At 44.1% G+C, this 27159-nt stretch overlaps 1 protein-coding gene across 1 annotated transcript in view; it reads right to left on the reverse strand.

Moving 5' to 3' along the window:
- lig1 (ligase I, DNA, ATP-dependent) overlaps positions 1-25989 on the reverse strand; it is an 80814-nt gene extending 54825 nt beyond the window's left edge. The window contains exons 1-9 of the mRNA XM_083653397.1: positions 25875-25989; positions 25237-25302; positions 21734-21914; positions 18149-18300; positions 17189-17462; positions 9040-9193; positions 3864-4001; positions 1084-1449; positions 813-939 (exon numbers count right to left, since the gene is read on the reverse strand). Coding sequence (XP_083509523.1) covers positions 813-939; positions 1084-1449; positions 3864-4001; positions 9040-9193; positions 17189-17462; positions 18149-18300; positions 21734-21914; positions 25237-25302; positions 25875-25891 — 1475 coding nt within the window. The 5' untranslated portion in view covers positions 25892-25989. The remainder of the gene's footprint in view (positions 1-812; positions 940-1083; positions 1450-3863; positions 4002-9039; positions 9194-17188; positions 17463-18148; positions 18301-21733; positions 21915-25236; positions 25303-25874) is intronic.
- Between the last annotated feature and the right edge of the window lie 1170 nt (positions 25990-27159).

The raw sequence follows: 27159 nt of genomic DNA on the forward strand, positions 1-27159 counted from the left end.
TCTGGTTACGGGACGCTCTGCAGAGATGGAACCCGTGACCCTCTGGTTACGGGACGCTCTGCAGAGATGGAACCCGTGACCCTCTGGTTACGGGACGCTCTGCAGAGATGGAACCCGTGACCCTCTGGTTACGGGACGCTCTGCAGAGATGGAACCCGTGACCCTCTGGTTACGGGACGCTCTGCAGAGATGGAACCCGTGACCCTCTGGTTACGGGACGCTCTGCAGAGATGGAACCCGTGACCCTCTGGTTACGGGACGCTCTGCAGAGATGGAACCCGTGACCCTCTGGTTACGGGACGCTCTGCAGAGATGGAACCCGTGACCCTCTGGTTACGGGACGCTCTGCAGAGATGGAACCCGTGACCCTCTGGTTACGGGACGCTCTGCAGAGATGGAACCCGTGACCCTCTGGTTACGGGACGCTCTGCAGAGGTGGAACCCGTGACCCTCTGGTTACGGGACGCTCTGCAGAGATGGAACCCGTGGCTCTCTGGTTACGGGACGCTCTGCAGAGATGGAACCCGTGACCCTCTGGTTACGGGACGCTCTGCAGAGGTGGAACCCGTGACCCTCTGGTTACGGGACGCTCTGCAGAGGTGGAACCCGTGACCCTCTGGTTACGGGACGCTCTGCAGAGATGGAACCCGTGACCCTCTGGTTACGGGACGCTCTGCAGAGATGGAACCCGTGACCCTCTGGTTACGGGACGCTCTGCAGCCAAGCGGGCAAAGAGAAAGAGACGGGCTCTGGCACCAGGCCCATCCAGCCCGAGCTCTTTCCAACTTCCTCTTGTACGTTGCCTCTCTTACCCTTTCTTGTCTTTGCTCTCCTCCGCTGCAGTCTTCTCCCCTTTTTTGGCCTTCTCTGCACTCGTCTTTGTCTCTCCGTCGAGCTTCTCCTCTGCTTTCTCCATCTTCACAGCGGCCTTCCTGGGAGCTGATGAATCAAAATAAAAAATAAAGCGGAGGTGAGGGTGGAGCATGGACATTTTGCAGTCATCCCTAACTGATAAAAGCAGAGCACATTTACGGACACACGTGTTTTTTGTGCAAGCACAGAGCTATGCAAATTCCTCCTCACCAAAGAAACTGCTGATGGGGACTTTCTTGGCTGGCTGCTTATCTTTCTGCTCTTTCGCCGGTTGACTTTTCAGGCTCTCTCTTCCCGCTCGCGTGTCCTTTTCAACCGCCTCCTCCTTGGCAACGGCGGACCCTTTCTCATCATCATCCAGCTTCTTCTTCTTCTCCTCCTCCTCCTCCTCCTCCGGTTCACTTTGCTTTTCCGCCCCCTCAGCTTTCTTGCCTTTCTCCACCCGCTCCTCCTCCGCCTTGGCCTTCTCTCCGCCGTCTTTCTTCTCCTCCACCTCCTTCGGTCCGTCAGCTTCGCTCACCGCTTTCTCGTCCCTTTCTTCCTTGGCTCCCTCCTCCATGGGTTCGTCAGGGTTCCCTACACAGGGGGAGAGAGACAGGAAGCGGAGTCATCGAAGAGATAAATGCCAGTTTATCCACAGAGGGCGACCCATCGCTTTGTGAGACCGCGTTTGAAGATAGTTTTCGACGCTTTTGTTTGCTTTTTTTGAGGTTTTCTTCATCGCCCCAAGAGAGTCAAGTAAGAGAGAGAAGCCTATTGACAGGCTTGTATCATCGAGTGCCAGCAGATAGAGCTCAGGTCGTGATACTCAGGCTGGTGGATGAGAAGGTTGATTTCCAGTCTGGCCCCGATCTCAGTCAAAATGCCCAGGTGGATTCTAAAATGCCACGGTCACGTTTGGAAATTTTACCAGCATTGCATTTGAGAAGAGATAAAGAGGACGGTCATGTCATGTACTCGCCAAAGTGTCGGGCGGACTAGACACAACTTACACAGTGGAATTGCAGAGGTGCTGAGTGACCACAGCAGATCACATCACTAATCTTCATATCATTTCAATTTAACGCTTTATTTAAAGGCGAGAAGCATTGAGGTAATTTACACTGATGTTGAGTCACAGACAAGTTAAGCGTTAAGTGTTCAAATTAAACAGAACATAAAATTTGTTAAGAGCATTAGTTACACATTGAGGCAGGGAGGTTTGTGATCTTGGTTTTAAATTGACCATAGGTTAATAGGAGGGTATTGATTTGTTAGCGTGTGTTGAAGAAAAGTTGCTGACTGTACACACTCTCTGCAAGTCGAGCTAACCAAAATGTTCTTTTCAATTTTGCCCTGAAGGAGACTTAAATAATTCACTGATGCATCTTTTATCAGACATGTTCTTACGGTTTCTACTTCAAAAATCACACTTTTCACCCCCACAGCTCAATTGCTAGTCCGAAACTGAGAATTTTGTTGTGTGTGTGTGTGTGTGTGTGTGTGTGTGTGTGTGTGTGGCACTGGCAACAACCAAAGATAGGCGATATGAGTGTCAATTAGGCCATGTCACTCTGTAATTATTGAAGCTGATTCTTCATGGCAGAAAACAGAAAACAGTTGAGCGAGCTACATGAATATGCATTCATATGACTGAACAACAATATGCTTCCATACTTTCACTTATTGTGCAATTTCCAAACTTTTCGCGATCTGGAACTTATCAAATATATTTCCCCAAACTATCCAAACATTCCCAGAAAGGCTGGGGAAATAGCCTTACCAGCGGTTAGGATTCCTACATATGATATGATGACACCTCCCCGTCGGGAAAGGAGAGGGATCTCACCAAGCGCCCCCGAAATAAGCGTTCTTTCCGTGACATCCTAGCCCTTTTCCCACATGCGTACCGGAAAATTACCTGTAAGTCAATATCGGACATTTCCCTTCACACTTCGGCTCGCGCATGTGGGAATCTATCAGCGAATTTTCCTGTATGTTGGGGGGGCGGGGGGAGGGGGGAGCTTATTTGGGGGGTCGGCAAAACTCGAAATAAGTTCGCTTGTCAGTTGTCACACAATAAATCACACTCGTTTGACTTAAGAGCAGCGTCAAGCCGCCAGCGTAATCAACACAGCCGATTTCCCCCTCCCCTCTCTGCTCGAGAGCAGCAGCCACGGACAGACACAGCGAATGACACAGCAAATGCACAAGCGAAATCCGTGGAAGTAGTTTGCTTTGATGTGCGCGAATGATTAGTTGATGCACTTTGAAGAAGTTGGGATCCGTGTCTGAGAGAAATAGTTGCTGGTTCGATGTTTATCCGTTCACCTGCGTTGCGTTGAAGCACTTTTTACAGACTGGCTTTGTTTGATGTGTCCGGGGTTGCCTTCGGAAATCAGCAAGCTGACATACTGCTCTTATTAGGCTATCACAAGATCATTTCGCCAGTTTGCTTTAATGTGCGCGAATGATTAGATTATGCCCGCTGGAACATTAAGCAACGTGTGTAGGCTACTCCTCGCCCATGATTGAAGGACCGCTGTCGCGGAAAATGACTGGAACCGTTTCCACTTGCGTCTCCTTAAGAGCATACCGGTCTTCTGACTGGGTCGAAACTGGTGAAATGTCGGGGACGACGGGGTCGCGCTTATACCGGCACGGCGCCTTTCTCACATGCAGGCATTAGACCACGTACCGGTCATTTTGCGGTACAAAGCGCATGTGGGAAAAGGGCTTATGACTGACTGAGTGACTGAATGACTGTGTCTATGACTAAAGAGCCGTGTCTTGACCACGCGCTGCGCTGCGCACGTGGTAAAAAGAGCATTGCTCTCAGTGAGACTCCCCCTGAATAAATAAGGTAAAATATTGATTAAATTAAAGGGATCATCATTTGAAGCAGAGTTGTGCCTCACTGGTATTATTTATTTATTTATATATATATATATATATATATATATATATATATATATATATATATACATATATATATATAGGTGAAGCCTTACCGGGGCTGCTTGCCGGGCTCTCCACGCGGGGCCGTTTGTTTTGTTGACCCTGGGCCTCCTTGGCCTCGCCCTCCTCCTTCTGGCTGTCCCTGGGGCTCATGCTGTCATCCAGCTTCCTCTTGGGGAACGTCTTCCTCGCTGCACATGTCAGGACAGACAGACAGACAGACAGGTTCATTAAGAGTGTGATCTTCTCTTACAGCAGCTAGGGGGCAGCCTGACCGCTGACACTTTGCCTACAGTCAGTGTGGGCAGAGGGGTGGAGGATGCCACTGTGACCTTGCTTAACCTTAAGCATCTTGAGAGCCCTTAATGCCCACGGCCAGACTTTCCCTCTGTGTTCAACATGATTCAGCTGCATCTTCTTGCAGAGAAACTTCTCTTTTTTTACACTTGAGCTTATCATTAATGGCTGGATAGCAGGCTTTTTAACTAACAGATTGCAATGTGTCAGGGTCAATGGTGCGTATTCTAATTGGCGCTGCATATATTCTAATTGGCTGCACTCTTCCACTGGTTCCCCTCAAGGTTGTTGTTTGTCTCCCCTTCGCTACACTATGTACACTAATGATTGTCGGAGTACTCTGAAAACAGGCACATCATTAAATTAGCTGATGACTGTTATTGTTAGCATTGGTCAGGGGCAGGACCGAGACCAGGGACCTGTGGTGGATGACTGTGTCACGGTGTGATCAGTCATTAAGTTTCCTTCACCTGAATATTACAAACACCAAGGATATGATTGCTGTTGACCTTAGAAAGTCTTCACCCAGCCCCACTTTGACAGTCATTAAAGGTACTGGTATTGAACTGGAGGAGAACTACAAATAGGTCAATCTCTCTCTGCACTATTATTTACACAAAGCTGGCTTTTGTCCCTAATGCAGATGTTTTTATTTTACTTTAACTAGCAATCTCGCACGCTTGATTCCTGGGTTCGTGACCTTGCCCGCCCTGCAGCTCGCCCACTGCGCCTCGTATACGCAGGCCTCGCCTGCTCTGTGACATCATTGATGACATCATCACTGATGACATCATTACAGATGACATCATCACTGAACTTAGCCTCAGCCAGGAAGGATGACATCACTGATGACATCATAACTGATGATATCACATCATTAATTAGGGCAATCACCTAATTAAAAAATCTGGCTCCGTTAGGTCACCTGCATGGGTGCTCTTTACACACACCCTGAAAGTTTCAGCCCGATCGCACGTAAAATGCCATAGCTGTGGCGGCCAACAAAAATTTTAACAAACATTGCCCCCTTGCTCCATTTTAATATAGATGTATGGTAAATGGCCTGCATTTATATAGCACTTTTATCCAAAACGCTTTAAAATGAGTACCGGTAGGTACATTCACCCATTCACACAACGATGGCGGCAAGCTACAATACAGGTTGCCGGCACAGCGATCGGCAGCAATTTGGGGTTCAGTATCTTGCCCGAGGACACTTCGACATGCGGACTGGAGCCGGGGATCGAACCACCGGCCTATTTTATCCAAGGCGATTAGTGGACGATCCTCCCTACCTCCTGAGCCACAGCCTCCCTTTTGTTTTAGTACAATAGCGTCTTTTTCTTTTTAAGGAAAATTATTTATTTTAATGTTTTCAATACCATTGTGGTCAATTTTTGGCGCAAGCCACAAGCGATTGTGTCCCCGCCAGACTCGAGCAGGAATCTGGCCGTTCACACCAGACGCACTTTGCGCCGCACCAGTCACAACTTATATTGACTTCCTGCCTGGCTTGACACAATCGCTCGTGCAAAAAATACACCAGACGTCGAAACTAGTGCTGCAGGGCACACGCTGCTCCCAATGGTCTAATCTGTTAACAAGAGCATGGAAAGGAAGCTGGCTGCGCTTCCAGGTGCTTCACAGCTATTGGCGATGCTTCAGCGTCTGGTGTGTTTTTGCACCGTAAGAGAATCAAGGGATCGTTTGTTTCTGTAGTCATTAGTCTGCTGAACTCCAAATAATCATTGAACTATAGGTTCTATGATTACATAGATTCCTTTTACACTAGCTTAATCTATTGTTTTGATCTGTATTGTACATCAGGGCTATATTCAACTGGCAGATGAGTTCTAAAAAAATATATATAATAATAATAATAAAAATTAACAATTACCGTAAACCTCATTTACTTATTACACCTGACTGTCTGTTTTTCTAGCTAAGGTGAGCTAAACAAGTCAGATGCACTATAAATGTTTTTCAGGAGATGCTGTGATGTAGCCACAAGAATGGTCCAATCTTAATATTTTTCAGGAGATGGCGCTGTGATGTAGCTAATCAAGAAAGATGCATTATAAATGGTTTTTCAGGAGATGTGTGATGTAGCTAGCTAGGTTTTAAACAAGAAATATGGTTAAAATGTTTACAGTAGTTTTCCTTTCTTGCTGCACTAGAATGCTGTGAGACGTAGCTAAACACAAAAGATGCAATATTAATAGCTTTTCATGAGATACTCACTATTTAATGCTGTGCTAGGTTCTAAACAAGAAAACATGTTTACAGTTGTTTTCCTTTCCTGATGCACTATAAATGTTTACAATGCTGTGGTGTAGCTAGATAAGAGATTATATTTCAAATGGCTGACATGTCTTGTAGAATACTTAGATTTGTTTCAAATGTGTTTACTTTTGAGGCTTTAACACAGCTTCCGTTGCACACAAACCTTTGCAATGTAGTGAAATAAAAGTTTTGAAAATTGTGGTGGCACGTTGTGTCAAGTGTACATATAACGGGATTAATAGCTCGGGGAACGGTCCGGCCCCTGACAATGTGGCCCTCTGAACAATTGAGTTGAATAGCCCTGTTGTACATGATTATATAGAGATTATTTTTACACTAGCTTAATCGATTGGTTGGATCTTTATGGTACAACGGTAATTGTGAGGAGCCCCTCTGTTGTTCCGTTTGGTTGATTGATGGTGTGGACTGCTTGGGTTTTACCACGGCTGCACACCCAATCTCCCTTAGTGGGACAATAAAGTTGAGTTGAGGACAGCCATTTTAAAAACAACCCCCCCAAAAAACGACAAATAAATAGTGAGAGGCATTCCAACTGAAATCTTGCAGGCATCAAACGGAACAAACAGAAAGAGGCTGAACGTGCCAACAGTACGAGCTGCTCTCTTACCAAAGATGTAGGGCAAAGACAAAAGGAGAAGCAGAGATAGTTTGCGAATGAGAACACTCACTCCATCCCGAAAGATATTATGCAGCAGAAGCAGCTTAAGATTCCACTGTAATTTCCCTTGTAATTTTATGCAGCCGCGTGATGCTCGGGGGTAATTCTGGTTTTGGTTCCACCCCATCGGCCTCCATTTTGGTCCCAGTTAAGATTCTAGTAACAGGTAGCAGCACATTGTGTTTTCTTCAGATATTGTAATGAACTCCACACATTAAGACAGCACTTGTTGGTCAGATTTGACACTTAATTTAAGGTGATGTTTTCTCTAGCAGGCAGCAGTGGTAGAGTTGTTGCTGTGGTGCCGCACCACTGGCCAACATAAACACTGCAGTCATTAATTTGACACACAGATGAAGAAATAGAGGATGAAACATTTTCTCGTTTGCAAAAGTAGGATGAAGGAAGAAAGTGAGAAAGCAAACACTTCCCTAATGGAAACAATAGTGAAAAGCAGCTTGATGTTGTCCTCTCAAACATTCTTTATTTGTGCTGTAGCCTGCTGCTCCGACAGAGACATTATACAACACAAAGATGTTAGGATTCACCGTCCTATTATTGAGCTGAACTCCCTGATGGATCACCTGATCGATGTCTCATTTCTTTCAATGTTTTAAAATAAAAACCTCCTTTAACCCGTCTCTCCTCTTAGCATATACAGTGTGTGTATATATATATATATATATATATATATATATATATATATATATATATATCTTATTATATTTATATATAATAAATTATATATATATAATTTCACCAATTTTCTCCCCAATTGTACTTTGCCAATTCCCCCTGCTGTCCCAGCTGTTGCTCTACCCTCTCTGCTGATCTGGGAGACTGGAACATGCTTCATCTGATACATGTGCCAGCCGCTTCTTTTCACCTGACAGCGAGGAATGTCACTGGCAGGACGTAGCGCGTGGGAGGATCATGCTATTCCACCCAGTTCCCCTCCCCCTGAACAGGCACCCCGACCGACCAGAGGAGGCGCTAGTGCAGCGATCAGGACACATAATCCGGCTTCCCACCCGCAGACACGGCCAATTGTGCCTGTATGGACGCCTGACCAAGCCGGAGGTAACACGGGGGCTCGAACCTGCGACCCTCGTGTTGGCGGGGCAGCAGGGAAGGGACTGGACTGAAGTCGGTGAGTTTTTGCTCATCTACATTGTACACTGCAAGTCATTTGAATGTTAGTTTTGTACTCTCATCAAATATAAAAGCCTGCAAACTCACTGATAATGACATGCATGCCATGGGAGGTAAAGTATAGCAGCAGCACTACACTGCTCTTATCTTGTGCAGTAAAATGTTTAAGCAGTTGTGTAGAAAGGGCCGTTATCAAATAATAATGACTACATTTGCTCAGTGCTTCTCTACAGAAAGTTACCAAGCACTGTAAAACAAAGAGGGACAGAATAAACACTCACAATCAGCTATAATAATGTGAAGCCCTGCACTGCTGGTTCCATTAAGTCCCAGTCAGCACAAAGGAAACCGCACAAGACAAAGTAGCAATAATAGTATCATCCCAACGCAAACACAGATGGAAAAACAATAATGTAGCCTTGAAAGTGTACGTAATGCTTCAGCAGTTCAGATGGATGACAAATGGTGAAATCCAATCTAGTCTAGGGGTTCTCCATCTAGGGGTTGGGACCCTTCAGAGAGTCCTGGGATCCTTTAAAGAGGGGGGGTGTATTATTTCCACTATACACATTTCTTATATATTTGCAGCCACTCGTTTTCTGCTAAGTAATGAGACAGAAAAATCATCAATGCTCATTTGGTGTGAAAGTTCAAAATGCTGCAGCTTTACTTTACAACATGAGGCTGTGAGGACTCGGACACCCTGTTTTGTTTTGGGGACTGTGGGTAGAGAAGGGTTAGGATAGATGAAGTCTCTGGTCAAACAGAGAAGGGTTAGGGTAGATGAAGTCTCTGGTCAAACGGAAGCACATACTGACCGGTCTTGCGTTTGGGGATCCCAGAGGGGGAGATGGAGGTGGGGGTGCTGGGGGTCCCCGGCGTACCCGTAGAGCGCGGGGTGGCAGGGGTTGCCGGAGTGGCCGGGGCAGGTGGAGGGGACAGGGGGGTGGGAACGGCCTTGAACACGTCGTCCTATTGGAGAAGACAAAGACAGACGTCATGGTTATCATTCTGATGACGAGGCACACATTCAAATCAGAAGCTGGTGCTCCACTATCATGGCTGAAATGACTAATAATCATGTTTTTCAATCTTTGGTTCAAAATTAATGAACTAATATACATTTTATTGTTAATTGTGTAAATTAATACCACACAATAAACAATTGATTTGATTATACTCAATGAATTAGAAACTGAGCACAGAAAGAAAAGACAGACAGAAGAATCTAGAATGACATTCATTCATAATTGGGGCAGCAGCAAAATAAAGGTGCGACGTGATTTGTGACCAGAAAGGTTTGGATCCCAAATGGAAAGATTTTATTTCCTTGAACAACACTATATCAAGATGCCCTTTAACACGTTAACTGCCAACGACGTACTGATACGTCAAGCAGAATCCAACCGTTTACTGCCAGCGACGTATGGATACGTCAAAAAAAATCGTTTTTTTTTTTTTGACGGTGGATCGTTGATCTGGCCCTTTTGCATCTTCTATTATAGAGGGAATGCACGTGACGTCACGGACGCGACAGTCAGTGCGGGTACGCCCACTCAGCTGCAGTGAGTGTCAAAACGTCTAAACAAGCCAGGTGGCGCCGCCGGGTCACGGTGTTTAGAGTTCAGCTTCCGCGAGAAAACAACGAAAATGGTAAAGTGCTCTTGTGCCATTGACTGTAAAAATAGATTCAACAAGGCGTCGGAGGTATCTTTTTACAGGCTGCCGAAAGCTAATGAAACGGCCCCGGTCTTCTCTGCAGCTATCCAGGGTTTCAATGAGGGCTCATTCATTCTCTGGCTGTGTTCTACCTGCACAGATATAACGTTACATGAGTGATAGTGTTCACTATGAACAAAGCTAGGGACAGCGTATGCTATATTTTTCTTAATAAAAGTTGTAATAAAATAAATATTTACCTCTCCACATACAACCAGAATATCCATTGCTGTCCTCGTTACTTTAATGTCGCCAACAAATCCAGCCTTGAAGTACGACCACGCGTCCAGGCTCTTGTATGCTTTCATGCTTTGGTTTGTGTATTTCCCCGGCGTCGATATTAAGTACATATAAATGTCAGGAAACCCTATTCCTGGCCACATGTCTACGTCCATGGACCACTGGTTCTTTGGCAAGCTGTAAGGGTCACATTCGAGTCCAACTGCCTTTATTTTAAGCAGATAATCGTTTATATTAGCCGTGGTTTCGCTACTACCCCTGGCAGAAGCCACGTTTGTTTTGGAAATTTGACACTCAGTGCTGCTCAGTCCGGCTGAGGGGGCGTGTTCGGGAGGGGGCGTGGCGTCGGTGCATTCCCTCTATACTGTTAGAGCCGCCGGGCGTGTGCAATCCATTCCGCCGACCCACTGAGTGGCGACGGTGCTCAGACTATTGAGTGTTGTTTGGCCAGAAACGCACGCATTCCAGCTGAGCTCAACCGAGGACCCAGAAGCGAACGAGCCTCATTCTCATACTGTAGGCGAAAACCTTTCACACGGGCGCACGGCGGTGGGGGCTTCCACAGGTGGACTGGGTGGAAAGCACACTTTGAAGCGCGCAGCATAAGCCTAGAGTCACACAAGGCTTCGTCAAAGCTCTCAACCGAAAATCCAAGAACGGATTAAGCCACATCCACGCTCGCCGACGAGGGGCCGCCAGAGAGAGAGGCTGCTGCTCACTGCTCAGACAGGCAGGAGAGACTGGCTTGTGACTGACAAACGCTGCTGAAATCCACCAGACACGCCCACGGAGGGAGGAGTTGTAAGGAGAGGGGGTGCGGGTGCTGCTATGGAGGAAATTACTGTTCAGAACTATATTGTTTATGTCTGATGTCTCACTGATGCCAAAAATAAATGGTTAAAGTGACTGTTTGATATTGAATTTCACAAAACTGCGATTATCTCAGCTTTTTGTCTCAGACGCTGAAACCATGCTGTACTCAACGGCTAATATCTACATAACTACTAACTCTACAAACTAACTCTTTTAGACAGAGAAAGCACACATTCTATTAGTACTTTTGTGAACTTTGTGTTGACAAACTCCAAGCAGAAAATTATCCTTGGCTCTTGTAAAATGAGCCAGAATCCTAAAAAAAACCCTCTGGCAAAAGCTACCTACAGTAAAAAAAAAAAGGCTGGCAGTGAATGTGTTAACAAGGCACTTAACGTCATTTGCGATGGTGGACCTACTGGGTAGCGAACAGCAGGGGACTTGGTTGTAGTGGTCACAGATCCCAGGCGTAAAAAGGTATGTAATATTAATAGAAAAAGAGAAGTGTATGCTTTAACAAGCTCTTCCCCGGATTCATGAATAATGAATGATTTCATACATGTTCGCGGAAAAAGAGAACTAAGGTAAGGGAGGAAGTACTTATTAAACAGCAGGTGGTTGAATCAGTAACGGTTGGTTTTCACAATGTACCTTAAGGAATGCAATCGACATTCAACCTTGTGATCCGTCATACAATAAACGTGCCTTTGTACAACAGTGTTTTCCTCCCATTAACTGAACAATGAGCAGCACTCTGCCCGAGAGGAGCTCTTAACAAGCGTCATTTGTATTGCTTATAATGTTAACGTTTCATCTCATGGCCTAGACTACACATGTCAGTGACCATTTCAAAGCATCTATGGAAAACACTTGTGCGGTGTTGTTTTACACACACAATATACGCCACAGCCAGTGAAAAGCAGGCCTAAGGGCACTTTATCTTTGACACTCATCAGGTTGAACTGCAGTTCCATCCTTTTCCACTACCATGTCTTGTTCTTCCTATACTGCGTGCATGTGTGTGTACCGGTATACAGTGTCTGTGAACTGGGTCCATTTGGTTCTGCAGCAGTGTCACCAAGAAATGTTGGTGCATGCATGCATCGCCCTTCCATTTGAGTTTTTCTGAATTGTGGTGTGTTTCTGGTAGGGATGTCAACGGTTAACCGTTAATCGATTAACCGTCGCTAACGTCGTTGTTCGGTTATTGCTGTCGGTCTATCAGTTAACACATTCAGTGCCAGCGACGCCATATGGCGTCATTAGAAATTTACCGTACAGTGCCAGCGACGCCAAATGGCGTCATAACTCGATTTTTTTTTTTTGACGGGGGGGTGTCGATCTATGCCTCTTACATCGCCTCTTACAATATTCAGAGGTATTGAATGTGTCTAACCTATTTTACAGAACCCTTAGGTGGCGACAGCGCTCTCCAGATGAGAGAACGTGGAGTGAAACACACAGAAGAAGTCATTGGGGGGAAGGAAATCGCATCGCATCCGTCCGTATGCAGCGGCTTCATTGAAGCAACGTTTAGCTGTGCCCCTGCAGCAGCCAATCTGCTATCACAATTGAGCACCTCGATGTCCGCTGCAACAGCCTCCGTGTCCGCTGCAACACATGATCAGCCGTGGATTTGTTATTATTCTCAACTCGAAGCATGGGAGCTGGTACACGCGGCTGTAAAAAAGCAGGATCTAGCAGACTTTTTCAGTGCTGAGCTCAGGCAGAGAAAACGAGAAAACAGCAGAGCAGAGAGACACTCCTCCCACAACGGGGGGGGGGGGGGGGGGGGGGGGAGGAGGGGGGGAGGTGGGCACGCGGGCACGCAGAGCCAAGTACACAACACAGACCCAGACAGCAGGACAGGGTTGGCAAACGCAAGCCAGAATATCCGATGCCCACCAGCAGCAAAAGATCAGCAAGAAGCTGCAACCAGCAGCGCATGCAGGCGCCAGCGCTGCTGGTTTCAGCTAAAAATATTATTCTTCCAAACAAAATTCCCTTGCCTTCACTGTTTTATTGAAGGAAATTATTTTTGAGGTGTGACTACATCAGAAAATTAGCTTCAGAGTCAGTGATGTGCTTGAAATGTTTAATTTCACAAAAGGCTCATTATCTCAGCTCGTAGAAAAAAAGCTCTTTTTTTCGTTCAATCAAGCTATCTTCTCCGGCTCATAACTAAAGAACGGAAAATGGGATCAATAAACTTTTTTTTGCAGGTGATAGAAGAGAGTCTCATCGTTATTTGTGCGTGTTCAGTGTTTACATAGTAATTATTAAAGAAATTATATGACTGTTTTAAAATGCATTGCGGCCTATGTGGCACAGCAAGCAACCTTTTGCCCAAGGGCCGTGGCACTGAAAGTGTTAATATTAAAAAAAAAAAAAAAAAAAAAAAAAAAAAAAAAAAAAAAATTTTTTTTGGTCTATTTACTCAATGAGCTCATGCCCAAACAAGGCGTGTCTATTTAGATGCTGAAATGTTAATGCTTTTTGTGTTAGAAATTCTAACACAAAAAGAATTTGTGTTGAAATGTTGATGCTTTTTGTTAATGCTTGTTAATGCTTTTTGTGTTAGAAATTCTAACACAAAAAGCATGAACATTTCAGCATCTAAATAGACACGCCTTGTTTGGGCATGAGTTCATTGAGTAAATAGACAAAAAAAAAAAAAAAAAAAAAAAAAAAAAAAAAAAATTATATTAAAAAATTATGAATTAACCGATAGGTTAATCGATTATTAGCGTCGGTTAATCGAAAGTGAAATTAACCGAAAATTGACATCCCTAGTTTCTGGGAACCCGAGGAAGCGCGGTGCCGAATTAGGTGCGATTTGGACACGCGCTTAGTCACAGCGCCACCTACTGGCAACACAGGAAGTGGTTTATAACTCGGCTGTACATGGGCAAATGTGCCCCAAACTTCACGTTTGATAAGTCCCGACCTGAAGACACCAAACATGCCAATATTCAGTTAGTCTCTTAAAACAGATGTGTTGACTCCCACAATTTGCAAATGCTTCCGCCGGCCCGTCTGTACTTCACAGAGGAGAAGGTTTGGCAAAACGGATATAAGGTGGGACATCCGTTGAAGGCGGGCACATCCGCTAATTTCTCCCATCACCTGCCTCAGTTTACGTGTGTCATGATTGGTCGAATACCATCGAACCCCCTCCAGGTCTCGGCGAAACTCGCCAAACCTTGATGTTACTGCTCGAGCCGGAGAGCCAAGGAGGCAGCCATTACCGTTTTACCAGCAGCATTCCTGATTGGCCGGGTTACGATGTCAACTAAGAGACAAGGTCCCCCCGATTGGCCCGTACACTTTGTAGTTTCTGAAATCGCCCGCCCCGGGCTGGAGGCCAGACGGAACCGCAGAAGCAAACAGAATGTGAGTTCACGGATCCGGATTGTTTCAACCAGGCTACTCCTCCTAGTAGGGCTGGTACGGATCACGGATAATCCGTGACCCGTACGGATCAGCCCCCATGGTTCGGAACATCAATGGTCCGCGGACCCCCCCCCCCTTTCGTTTCATTCTCTTTACCCCATATGTATGTATATGTCACTTACATTGTACCCTTGTCAGTTGCCCTATATATGCACTAATTTTTCTATCTCTTCTTTTTAAACTTTTTTGTACCTTACCTGTCGAGGCGAGGGACTACGGATGGAAATTAGCTAAGGCTACAATCCGGCACATTTACATGCAAATGTTCATCAATGTTGCACTGTCCCTAAAATAAATAAATAAATAAAATGTAACGTTTAACATTAGTGTATGAGAACTAGGGATGGGCATCGAATTTCGAATTTTCGAATAATCGTTGTTATTATCAAGGTCGACTTTTATTATTGAAATTGGAAATTCGGAAAAAAAAAAAAAAAAAAAAAAAAAAAAAAATTTGAGTGAAATGTTGCATTGCCTCCCCTGATTCTAAGTATAGTCAAATCGCTTGGTTTGAGCAAGTAAAACCATTTTTATAAGCATTTTAAGCAAGGTTTATGGAAAAATGAATGGCGGATGAAATCCCATGAAGAGGGAGAGGGGGTGACTTTGGCACCCCTTTGGCACTCAGACCTGAGCCTACTAAATATTTAATGAACCACTCATGATTGTCAAAACTGTTTTTTATTTTCGAAAATGTCAATGTCATGTAACATGTTCTTTACTTCAGTGGTGCAATGCTTGTTTGAGCTAAAAATCCACAGCAGAAGCTTTTTATATTACCGTAATTAATAAAGCCGTAGACTTAGAATCAGGGGAGACAATGCAACATTTCACTCACAAAAAAATAAAAAAAAATAAAAAATAAAAAAAATATATATATTTTTTTTACATTTTTTATTTTTTTTTCGAATTTCGAATTAAATTCGAATTTGGCCAGCGAATTTCGAATAGTGTTTTTGCTAGAAATGCCCATCCCTAATGAGAACGCCTGCATCGCAGCCAGACACAGACAGGCATCGTCATGGCAAGCACAAGTGAGCTTCCTCATCCCTTGTCGCCACTGTAAAGTCTCTCTGAAGGCTGTGGCTAGTGGCTAAAGACATCAAACTTATGTCAACACCTCTGAAAAAGCACAGGAATGCGAGCAGCGTGTTGCGGGCTGCACAAGATAACGAGAGCCACAACACACACACACACACACACACGCGCGTACACGTTTCACGAACACATTATCACCGGACGGTGAAATGTTGCCTTGGACACATAACAACAAAACAACACGTGGGGCCACCGAGTAGCTTAACGTAGCATCAACGCTATGTTTCCAGACTCACCCGGTCTGGTCTGTACCCGTGTCAAGTGACTACGTTAGCAAGCAACAGCCAGGAAGTTAGGCGCAGTGCCACCTAAAACAGGAAGTTGGGTTGTTCTGCCTTCAGAGTAAAAGCATAAATTGTGTGTTGAGAAAAAAATATTTTTTGAGCTGTGCAGGGCAACAAATGGTTAGAGAAGTATAATAGTATTAAAAAATCTAATCGAAAATCCAATTTTGAGAGAACAAATCTGATATAGCCTATTTATTTATTTTTTGCTGATCCGAAAAATCCGTGATCCGTGGCTCAAAATCCGTCGCGCGATCCAATCCGTGGGTTTTCTGATCCGTGCCAGCCCTACCTCCTAGCAGGTTGACCAGGAATCTTCATGGTGTGGTCTACTTGATATACTGGAACATTCACTCCTGGGCCCATTCCACGACCAGTTCAGTATAGGTGCTGCAGTTTGATAACTGCTCTTATTTGGATATTTATATAATCATATATGAACAATTGTGCTGTAATTGTGACTGTTATTTATTTCTGTGTGGGCTGAACAATAAAGCAAGGTGAGGTTTTTACCATTCATATTTTTCTGGCTGTGGAAGCAGTTTCCAGCTCAATCATTAAAGGAAACATGAAATTGTGCTCACCATGCTGGAAAAGCAATACGGTTTGAGGAGGCCTATTAAACAAAAGCAGGCCTACTATAGCCGTTTTCCCACATGCGTACCGGAAAATTACCTGTAAGTCAATATCGGACATTTCCCTGAATTTCCTTCACACCTTCACGCTCGCGGGAATCTAGCAGCGAAATTGCCTGTATGTTGGGGGGCGGGGGGAGCTTATTTGGGGGGTCGGCAAAACTCTGATGGTCAAATAAGTTTGCTTGTCACACAATAAATCACACTCGTTTGACTTAAGAGCAGCGTCAAGCCAGCGTAATAAACACAGCCGATTTCCCCCCTCCCCTCTCTGCTCGAGAGAGGCCAGTCCTTCTACAGTCCTCCGCACTTCGCAGCAGCCTGACACAGGACAGACACGGCGAGAATGGCAGAGGCTTGCAAGCTGCTCAACGCTTGTATGTATGTAGAGAAAGCAAATGCACGAAGCGAAATGTGGAAGTAGTTTGCTTTGATGTGCGCGAATGATTAGATGATGCACGCTGGAAGTGAACATTAAGCAACGTGTGTACACCTCACCCATGATTGAAGGACCGGTGTCGCGGAAAATGACTGGACCCGTTTCTCACTTGTATCCGTTATCGCGCATACCGCTCTTCTGACTGGCTCGAAACTGGTGAAATGTCCGCGACGACGGGGTCGCGCTTATACCGGAACAACAACTTTCCCACATGAAGGCATTAGACCACGTTCCGGTCATTTAGCGGTACAAAGCGCATGTGGGAAAACGGCTTAAGTGAACTCACCACATCCTTCTTCTTGGCTTCTGTCTCTGGTTCATCTGTTGAGGACTTCTTCTTGGCTTCTGTCTCTGGTTCATCTGTTGAGGACTTCTTCTTGGCTTCTGTCTCTGGTTCATCTTTTGAGGACTTCTTCTTGGCTTCTCTTTCTGGATCATCTTTTGAAGACTTCCTCTTGACAGGTGCAGCCTTCTCCTTCACATTCTTCCGTTCTTCCATAAATGCTGAAATCAGATCTGGGCAATCCAGGTTATCTTCTGGCTCCCATGTGTTGTCGGCACTGGATGAGAATCAGAGGATCAGTGTTTGCATGTCTACAGTTGGACACTGCCTAACACACCACATTTCATTGTCAACAAAGCAACAAAAAGATTATTATTTATTTATTTATTTACAGATTTTTCTCCCCAATTGTACTTGGCCAATTCCCCCTGCTGTCCCGGGCCGTTGCGCCACCCCCTCTGTTGATCTGAGGAGAAGCATAGACAAGCACATGCTTCCTCCGATACATGTGCAGAAGCCAGCCACTTCTTTTCACCTGACAGCGAGGAATTTCAACGGCAGGAGGTAGCGCGTGGGAGGATCACACTATTCCCCCAGTTCCCCTGCACCCCCGAACAGGCGCCCCAACCGACCAGAGGAGGCGGCGGCGCTAGTGCGACCGGGACTCATAACCCCACCAGCTTCCCACCTGCAGAAACGGCCAAATGTGTTTGTAGGAACAACTGCCCAAGCAGGAAGTACCGTTGCCGGGAATTGAACCCGGGTCTCCGCAGCGGTAGGCGAGTTTACCTCTACACCGCCCAGACACTCCAAACAGATTGCATTTTAAAACTGCTATCGTGTGTAGAATTGTAATTTCTTCATGCAGCCATAATGGCCACGGATTAAAGCATTGCACGACCCAGTACCAGGGAAGTACTTCCAGCTGATCGGGGGTCAGGTGGCGGGCACAGTGAAACTCACTCTGCAAATCCTTTCCACTTCAGGAAGAACTCTACTTTCCCATTGACGACACGACGGTCCAATACTTTCTCCACAGCAAAATCTTCATCTTCATCATCTTCATCCTGTACGTCCTCCTGGGTCTTCTGGTTCTGCTTCTTGTCCACGATCTGCTATAAAAACAAGAGATAAAAAAAAAAGCTCCGAGTGTGAGTGTCAACTGATGCTATTATCCAGATTCAGTTGTTCGTGCTGCAATGGAATGAAGTAAGTGGCCTATGAATCAGAATCGGAATAAGATCAACTTTATTTATCCCCGAGGGGAAATTGAGTCATGCTACAGTTGCTCACACTCAGGTAGGGAAAGATATAAGCAAAGATACATTGTAAGAGGCATGGGAATAGACCATAGAAACAAAATAGAAGTTAGGTAGCTTATAAACCAGGGGTTTTCAAAGTGTGGCAGAGTGCGTCTCCCCTGAGAGAACATGTAGACAGCCGCGTCTCCCCCCCCCCCATATATATTCTGTATATCCTAAGAGGAGAGACGGGTTAAAGGAGGTTTTTATTTTAAAACATTGAAAGAAATGAGACATCGATCAGGTGATCCATCAGGGAGTTCAGCTCAATAATAGGACGGTGAATCCTAACATCTTTGTGTTGTATAATGTCTCTGTCGGAGCAGCAGGCTACAGCACAAATGAAGAATGCTTGAGAGGACAACATCAAGCTGCTTTTCACTATTGTTTCCATTAGGGAAGTGTTTGCTTTCTCACTTTCTTCCTTCATCCTACTTTTGCAAACGAGAAAATGTTTCATCCTCTATTTCTTCATCTGTGTGTCAAATTAATGACTGCAGTGTTTATGTTGGCCAGTGGTGCGGCACCACAGCAACAACTCTACCACTGCTGCCTGCTAGAGAAAACATCACGTTAAATTAAGTGTCAAATCTAACCAACAAGTGCTGTCTTAATGTGTGGAGTTCATTACAATATCTGAAGAAAACATCTCAGAGAGTTCCCCAAACTTTTGAGTAGCCAGTCGGATTGAAAAAGTAGCCGGCTCATGTTCGCGGCGTTTGTTCCAGTGGTCCTTTTCCCAATTAATAAACAAACCTCAAATATGTATGCATGAGTGTGACAATTGAAATAATACAAATAAACATTCTTATAAAGGCCCAATGCTCCATTTAATTATAAATAAAACAATATTCATATTGGAAAACACAAACAGGCAATGTATATTTTTAAGAACAAAGAATAGCCGGTTGCCGGGGCTTGGGGAACTCCCTGCATCTGCCCTGCTACCCGTTACTAGAATCTTAACTGGGACCAAAATGGAGGCGGATGTGAAACCAAAACCAGAATTACCCCCGAGCATCACGGCTGCATAAAATTACAAGGGAAATTATAGCTGCTACGCAGCAATGAGTCGTGGCCAGGCAAGTCTCAAGGCTTTGAGCTATTATGACATAAAAATTGCTCGAATGACATCAGTGATGGCATCACAATTGCTTGAGTGACTGATGACATCACAAACACAACCTAATTGCCCTAGGTAATTAAGGCAATTAGGCTATACATGGGGGCAGAATTCAACGTTTTGATGCACTGTGGGCTCAATTTTTGACGAATCGAAAATCTGTTTGATACTTTTGTGTAGGACAGTCTAATGATGCAGATGAAAGAGATTGAGAGAGAAGAGAAGAAGAGAAGAGATGAAAGATTAAAGAGAAGTTTGGTGTCGTTTGAAGAAAAAATGTGGGAGTAGGGTTTACCGTAAATTCCGGACTATAAGCCGCTGCTTTTTTCCCGTTTTTTGGGCTTTTTTGGCCCCTGCGGCTTATATAACGGTGCGGCTTATCTATGGATTTTTTCAAAAAAAAAAAAAAAAATCTCTCTTTTTTAGCACTCTTTCTAACTATAAATCCACTTCTGTTTTAATTTCCTCTCTTGCCCTCTTTTAACAACATAACATAACATAACATAACACAACACAGGTAAGCAGAAAGAAAAAGACGAAGCAATCATCGCCATGAATGAGGAAATGACTCACCTGCTGGAGGCTGGAGATACACGGCTTGGGCTAAACTTTTACTCCGTGAAACACTATCGATTAAGTCCGACATCGCTCAGAGGTTTGAGCAGCTTGAAAACAAGTTTGAAAACGTGCAGAAGTCCATCCACTCACTCACTAAAGAAAATAATGCAACCGTGAAGAGTTTCTAATGCGGAAAAGCGCATCAGCGCACTGGAGGACAAAAACAACACAGTGAGTCCGAAAGTGGATAAAATGCAAAAACATCGAAACGCTGCACACGCAGGTTGATGACTTAATCAGCAGGAGTAAAAGAAATAACATTCGCCTGATCAATGTAAAAGAGGGAGCTGAGATTGGTGACATGGACGCTTTCGTGGCAAAATCCTGTGTTACATCCTGGACCTGAAGGAAGGCGAGAAACCACCAGAGGTGGACAGGGCACACCGGGCGCCTCGGCCACGTCCAGACCCCGGCCTGCCACCGAGGGCCATCTTCATCTGCCTACTCCGCTGGCCCGACCGTCAACTCATCCTCCAGGCTGCGGGGAAGAAGCCCCCCACCTGGGAGGGTACGCGCTTTTTCGTCCGGCAGGACCTCTCCGCGTTGGTGCAACAGAAACGCGCAACATACAACAGCATCATCGAAAAGGTTAAAGTCAATGGATATCGCTTTGGCGTACTGTACCCAGCGAGACTCGTCATAACCATTGATGGACAGCGGCGGAACAAGAGCTCAAAGTGAAACTGCCGAATATCTTTTGAGTTGGACTGGTCAATAGTACTGTGAGTAACTAAAATAAAAAAATAAAAAACGGAATTCTCTCTTCTTTAGCACTCTTTCTAACTATAAATCCACTTCTGTTTTAATTTCCTCTCTTGCCCTCTTTTCACCACACCGCGGACACTGTGTGCACTGTAAAAAAAACAAAAAATACCATTAAAACACCCGCGGCTTATAGTCCGGTGCGGCTTATATAAGAAAAAAATAGTCACCTTTGAAGGTGCGGCTTATAGACCGGTGCGCCTTATAGTCCGGAATTTACGGTAATTAGTTTTACAGTTTTGCAGTTTTGCGGTCTTTAGACTTCATAATTGGCCATAGGTATATATTACATATTGCATTGTACAAAAGTTTCTCCTCATTTGGGCCCACATTTCAGTGAAAGTTGCAAAGCTGTAGCACGTATGCCTGATTTTTTATGAATTTTCAAAGTTTGAAACTTTAGACGGTCACTGTAGTGCCGCCGTTAGGACTATTGGCGCCAAATTTGCGTCAAAGACGTTTGGCATGGGACTGGACCTTTGTGCTAAGTTTGGTTAGTTTTCATGCATGGGAAGTCAAACTTCCCGGGAGAAGAATAATAACAATACAGGCAAATTTGTGGTTGGGGCTTGTGGCAAAGGGAGACTGGGGTTTCGATTCTCGGGTAAGCTACAGTAGATAATTTCAATTTTTAACAAGTTTTTCTAATTTGATTATGTCCCAAAGGTTGGTTATTATGGTTAGGCGAGTAAAAGAACTTGGTTAAGGTTAGGCAAGTGGAACAAAGTGTAAACTAGTTTTTACCTTTTCCTTTTTAGCTGGCTCATCTTTGCGTCCTTGTCCCTTGGCAGTGACTTGCTCTTTTACGACCGGTGCCTCGTCCTCGTCGCTGTCCAGGATTTGACGACTGCGCTTGACGACCTTCTTGGCGGGCGAATCGGCTTCCCGGACGCCATTCTGCACCTTGAGAGGGCTCTTGACTGGCCTGCGGAGGAGAGCAGACACAAAGTTAAGACACTGTGCAATTCAAATGAATACAGTCATAATAATAACCTTTATAGCGGTTTCCAAAAAAGCACAGTTACAAGATGCTTCACGAAAGGATAAAAAGAACTCGTAAAAATCTACAGCTAAAGCAGTAAAAGGAAGGAAGAAATATAAAATCAAGGTAAGACTCATAAAAAGGGAGGTCAAAACAATAATAAAAGGTCACTACATAAAGGCAAGTCTATAAAAGCGAGTTTTAAGATCTAAAAGATGATACAGATTACAGATACTGAATACACAATCATCAAAGCTATGAAACAGAGCTCAGGCATGCCAGCCCCCTCAGATAACAGAAACGGGCCGGCTGTGGCTCGGGAGGAGGTAGAGCGGGTCGTCCACTAATCAGAAGGTCGGTTCAATCATGTTTATTATTAGGGGTCCAAGCACGAAGTGCGTGGATCCCTATTGTATCTGTTCTGATTATTTTTATTCTTCTTCTCCGGTAAAACTGTATGTACAGCAGAAACTGTAATGGTTAGAGTAGCCAGACTGGGCACATAGATTGTAAATGTGCCTCACTACTCAGAAACAAAAAATTACCAATATCGGCCAGATGGTGGCTAGGGATGGGCATTTCTAGCAAAAACACTATTCGAAATTCGCTGGCCAAAGTCGACTTTTAATCGAAATTCGAAAATAAAAATTAAAATGTAATAAAAATTAAAATGTAAATTTTTTTTTTTTTTTTTTTACATTTTTAAAAATTTTTACATTGACATTTTCGAAAATAAAAAACAGTTTTGACAATCATGAGTGGTTCATTAAATATTTAGTAGGCTCAGGTCTGAGTGCCAAAGGGGTGCCAAAGTCACCCCCTCTCCCTCTTCATGGGATTTCATCCGCCATTCATTTTTCCAGAAACCTTGCTTAAAATGCTTATAAAAATTGTTTTACTTGCTCAAACCAAGCGATTCGACTATACTTAGAATCAGGGGAGACAATGCAACATTTCACAAAAAAATAATAAAAAAAAATCGAATTTCGACTTTCAATAATAAAAGTCGACCTTGATAATAACAACGATTATTCGAAAATTCGAAATTCGATGCCCATCCCTAATGGTGGCGCTATAACAGACCATTTCACGTTATGGTCAATATCTTCTGCACCGTGTGTCCTATACTCAAAATGTAACTTCTACTGGATTCCTTGGATCAATACGCATCTATCCATATAGGCCACGCCCATTTGCGTGTGCCTAGATTTTCCGCCATTTTGAATTTTATCAAAAACCTACTTTTGCGAACTCCTCCTAGACCGTTTGGCCAAATCACACGGAAATTCTTCTGGGTCATCTATGGACTACCCCGACCTAAAGTTATTAAAGGATTTTGGATACGTGAAACCGTTTTGAAATTATAAATGTCTAAACTTTTGTGTATTTGCTTTTGTTCTTTTCCTGCCCTAAAAGTGTGTGGATGTCAGAAACCATACACCCCCCATCACCCAAACTTTCCACACAGGTTCACGACATCACCCATTACTCAGAGTAAAAAAATGACACCAATCCACCAGATGGTGGCGCTATAACAGCCAATTTCACGTTTGTCGGTCCATAACTTCTGAACCATGAGCTGTAGAATCAAAATTCCACATCTACTGGTTTCCCTGGAGCATCATGCATCTAACCTACTAGGCCACGCCCCTTTCTGTCTAGTAGATTTTCCGCCATTTTGAATTTGATCAAAAACCTACTTTTGCTAGCTCCTCCTAGACCGTTTGGCCAAATCACACGAAACCTTTTTTGGGTCATCTATGGACTACCCCGACCTAAAGTTATTAAAGGATTTTGGATACGTGAACCGTTTTGAAATGATAAATGTCTAAACTTGTGTGTATTTGCTTTTGTTCTTTTCCTGCCCTAAAAGTGTGTGTATCTCAGAAACCATACGCCCCACATCACCCACCTTTCAACATAGTTTCAAGACATCACCCACTACTCAGAGGAAAAAATTACACCAATCCAACAGATGGTGGCGCTATAACAGCCAACCACCACTACTACTGCTGCTGCTGCTACTACTACTACTACTACTACTATTCTTAGTACAGTACTTCTGCTGCTACTACTGCTACCACTCCCACTACTACCAACACTACTACTACTACTATTACTACTACTGCTACTACTACTACTACTAGTACTGCTTGGAAACCGTCAGGTCACCGGATCTCAACCAAACTTTGTTTACTTGTGCACATACCAAGTCTGAATAAATGTGCACTATCTGACATATACCCCCCAAGTCACCGGAAGCTTGGACCCCGCATCGCCGCTTGCGGCTATATTTATTATTATTATTATTATTATTATCATCGCTGTCTTCGACTCAGAATTCTGTCAGTCAAATCAGATTTGGCTATTCACTTTCTTTCAATTCTACTATTCTTTTTTCTCGTCCTTTTTTAAATAAGACTATCTGGCAATCAGAAAATCCATTGGCATGAGCTTGTTTGATTTGTTTGTTTAATTGGGACTTGGTTTTATGGTATTAATAGGCTGATACTTCTACCAAAATAGGCTATATCACAATCGATTAGGAGAAACCAAGCAATTATATGTTAAATCAGACATTTAGCACCCCCATTGGAATGATCCTTGTTTCATAACCACATTTTGCGTCTATTCGACTGTGTGTGTGAATGGGTGAAAGTAGACATTGTTGTAAAGTGCTTTGAGTGGTCAGTAGAATAGAAAAGCGCTGTATAAATGCAGTCTGTTGACCATTTAGAAACAGAGATTACTGTCTTTCTCTTCAGTGTCGTGTGATAATCAACCGCTAGTCGCCCGTCCTGCAGCTCGCCGAGCTGGCCCTGCAGCTCGCATACGCAGCTCACATTGCTCTTATGACATCACTGATGATGTCACAATGCCTATGACAACATCAGTGATGTCACAATGCACAATTGCTCAAATTACATCACTGATGACATCACTTCCGGGACCAAATTAAAACGGACAGAGAACAGAGATTGCCCACTTGCCCCTTTTACATAATAGATAGATAGATTGCATACGAACAAAATGGCAACTGTTGGGGTTCGATTCGAACACAAAACTTTCAAAACAGATTTTGAAACCCTAACTGGTACAGCCAAATTCATAATTATAGTCTTTCAAGGAATATTTCAAACGTCTTGCTGAAATTCAAGATTTGATTCACTTTGGGAACCAAGACGTGGTGACACCTGCACACCTGTCAGACAGGGTGGCAGCCACTCTTCTCCTGTGTGAAGTGAACCATGAAAAGCTTACTTACTCTTTCACTGGTTCATCACTTTTCTTCTTGCTATCTTTGTCCTTGGTCTTGGGCGAGAAGAAGGATCTGATGGAAGGAGGTAAAGCACTCAGGTTAAATCAGTCAGAAACTGTCACAAAGCAGTACTATGGACGGTTTGACTCAGGTAGGTTTCAGCTGGCTCTTTGGTCATTTATGTATCCCCGAAGGGAAATCGCAGAAATCACCCCTGGACGACCAATTATTTCATGTCGAGGACCCCAAAATAAATAATATTTCGCTCACACACTTCCTGTTTCGATGTTTTCTACCAGGAGGCTTCATCCAACAAGACTTTCCCTGTCCGTCTCGTAACACAGTAACGTTACTGTAACGTTATGGGCAGTATTAAATCTCGTATCAAAACAGTTAGTTAGCTAACGTTAGCTGACTGTCCTAGTGCTAACTTCTAGTTTTTGCAGTAACGTTAACACTCAACATAAAGTAATCCTCATTTTGTTGGGGACCCCTGTGGCCACAAGGTCCCCGTACCTTTGCTTTGAAAAAGACAGATGTTATAACGTTAGCTCGAGTCATTGGGAGTTTCAGATGTCAGCAGGCTAATGCTAGTTCCTAGCAAACACAACAGAAACAAGCCCAGCTGTCACTTCGCTACTTACGCAATGCTTCGCTGCATGTTGTCTCCAAACTCTTCCTTGCGTTAACGCCGAATTGAGAATAATGCTGACTTTACAACAGCAAAGTCCAGCATACACATATAACACTGAGTCCCGCGCTACAGAATGACAGAATGAAAAAATATGTTAGAATATTCGGCGCCAAAATGACATCTGAGTCAAAGATTGTAAGTATAAAAGAGGAAACACTCACTAGTGAAAGCCAGCACCGTCTTCCGGTTATTTTTAGACGGGAGCTAACTTTCAAGCAACTTTTGCGCTCCTGTGTGAGGACAGCTAAACCTCTTTTGACACTACTTGGAACTTATTTTTTTATAGTCTCTTCATAAACATAGACCTTTTTCCACATGCAACACTAGGCCACATCTGGTCGTTTTTGGTACGCGGAAATAGCGACAGAGTAACCGCTCTTCGTCTTTCCACCCCTCAGACCTACCGGGGAAAAGGGAAAAAGTGTTGTGAAATGTTGGGCGGACGTCATACAGTATGCGCCAGCGCTACCTGCTGCGGCGGAGTTGTAACTGCAGATACTGGAGCTGGTCCTGATGCTGCGAGACTTGGAAAGAGACGCCTCCTCCTCCTGCCATGAAAATGTTACCATGTGTGTATACTATACAGTGTATATAAGATGAATATTTTATCAACTGTTACCATGTGTGTATACTATACAGTGTATATAAGATGAATATTTTATCAACCTCTTATTATTTTCATGAAGCCTGAAATAGAGGGAGAATGTAAGACAAACAGCTAAATAATGTAAGTTGAGTGTGCTGCTTTATTTACTCAAACACAAGTGCCATGTTGTTAATAGTTTACAAGTGCAGTTCCCCACCGCACCGAGTGCTAACGAAAAAAACTGATTTATCAACATTTCTATGCACAAAAGACAACTTGAACTAACTTTATTATATACAAAGTCTATATTCTGGATCACAGACAGTGAATAATAAACTACTGTATAAATACAAAGTCGGTATATTCTGGATCACAGGCAGTGAATAATAAACTACTGTACACAGAGCTAAAAAATAACACAACAAGAATGTATATTTGCGAGATATGAGAAGGGAAAGTAGTCCATCTGGTCTGTTCTCATTCTTTTACTCTCTATTTCCCATCTGTCCATCACTACTCACTCTCCTCTCCTCCCCTCCCCTTTCAGATCCAGTCCCACTTTCCTTTGCCGCACCAAACAGGCCTCTCCTGTTGAGGTTCATGTCCCAGGCCGCGGGGCTCTTGTGCGGCCAGCTGAACGGGCCGGAGG

The sequence above is a fragment of the Poromitra crassiceps genome, assembly GCF_964638095.1.
Source record: "Poromitra crassiceps genome assembly, chromosome: 17".
NCBI classification, from domain to species: Eukaryota; Metazoa; Chordata; class Actinopteri; order Beryciformes; family Melamphaidae; genus Poromitra; species Poromitra crassiceps.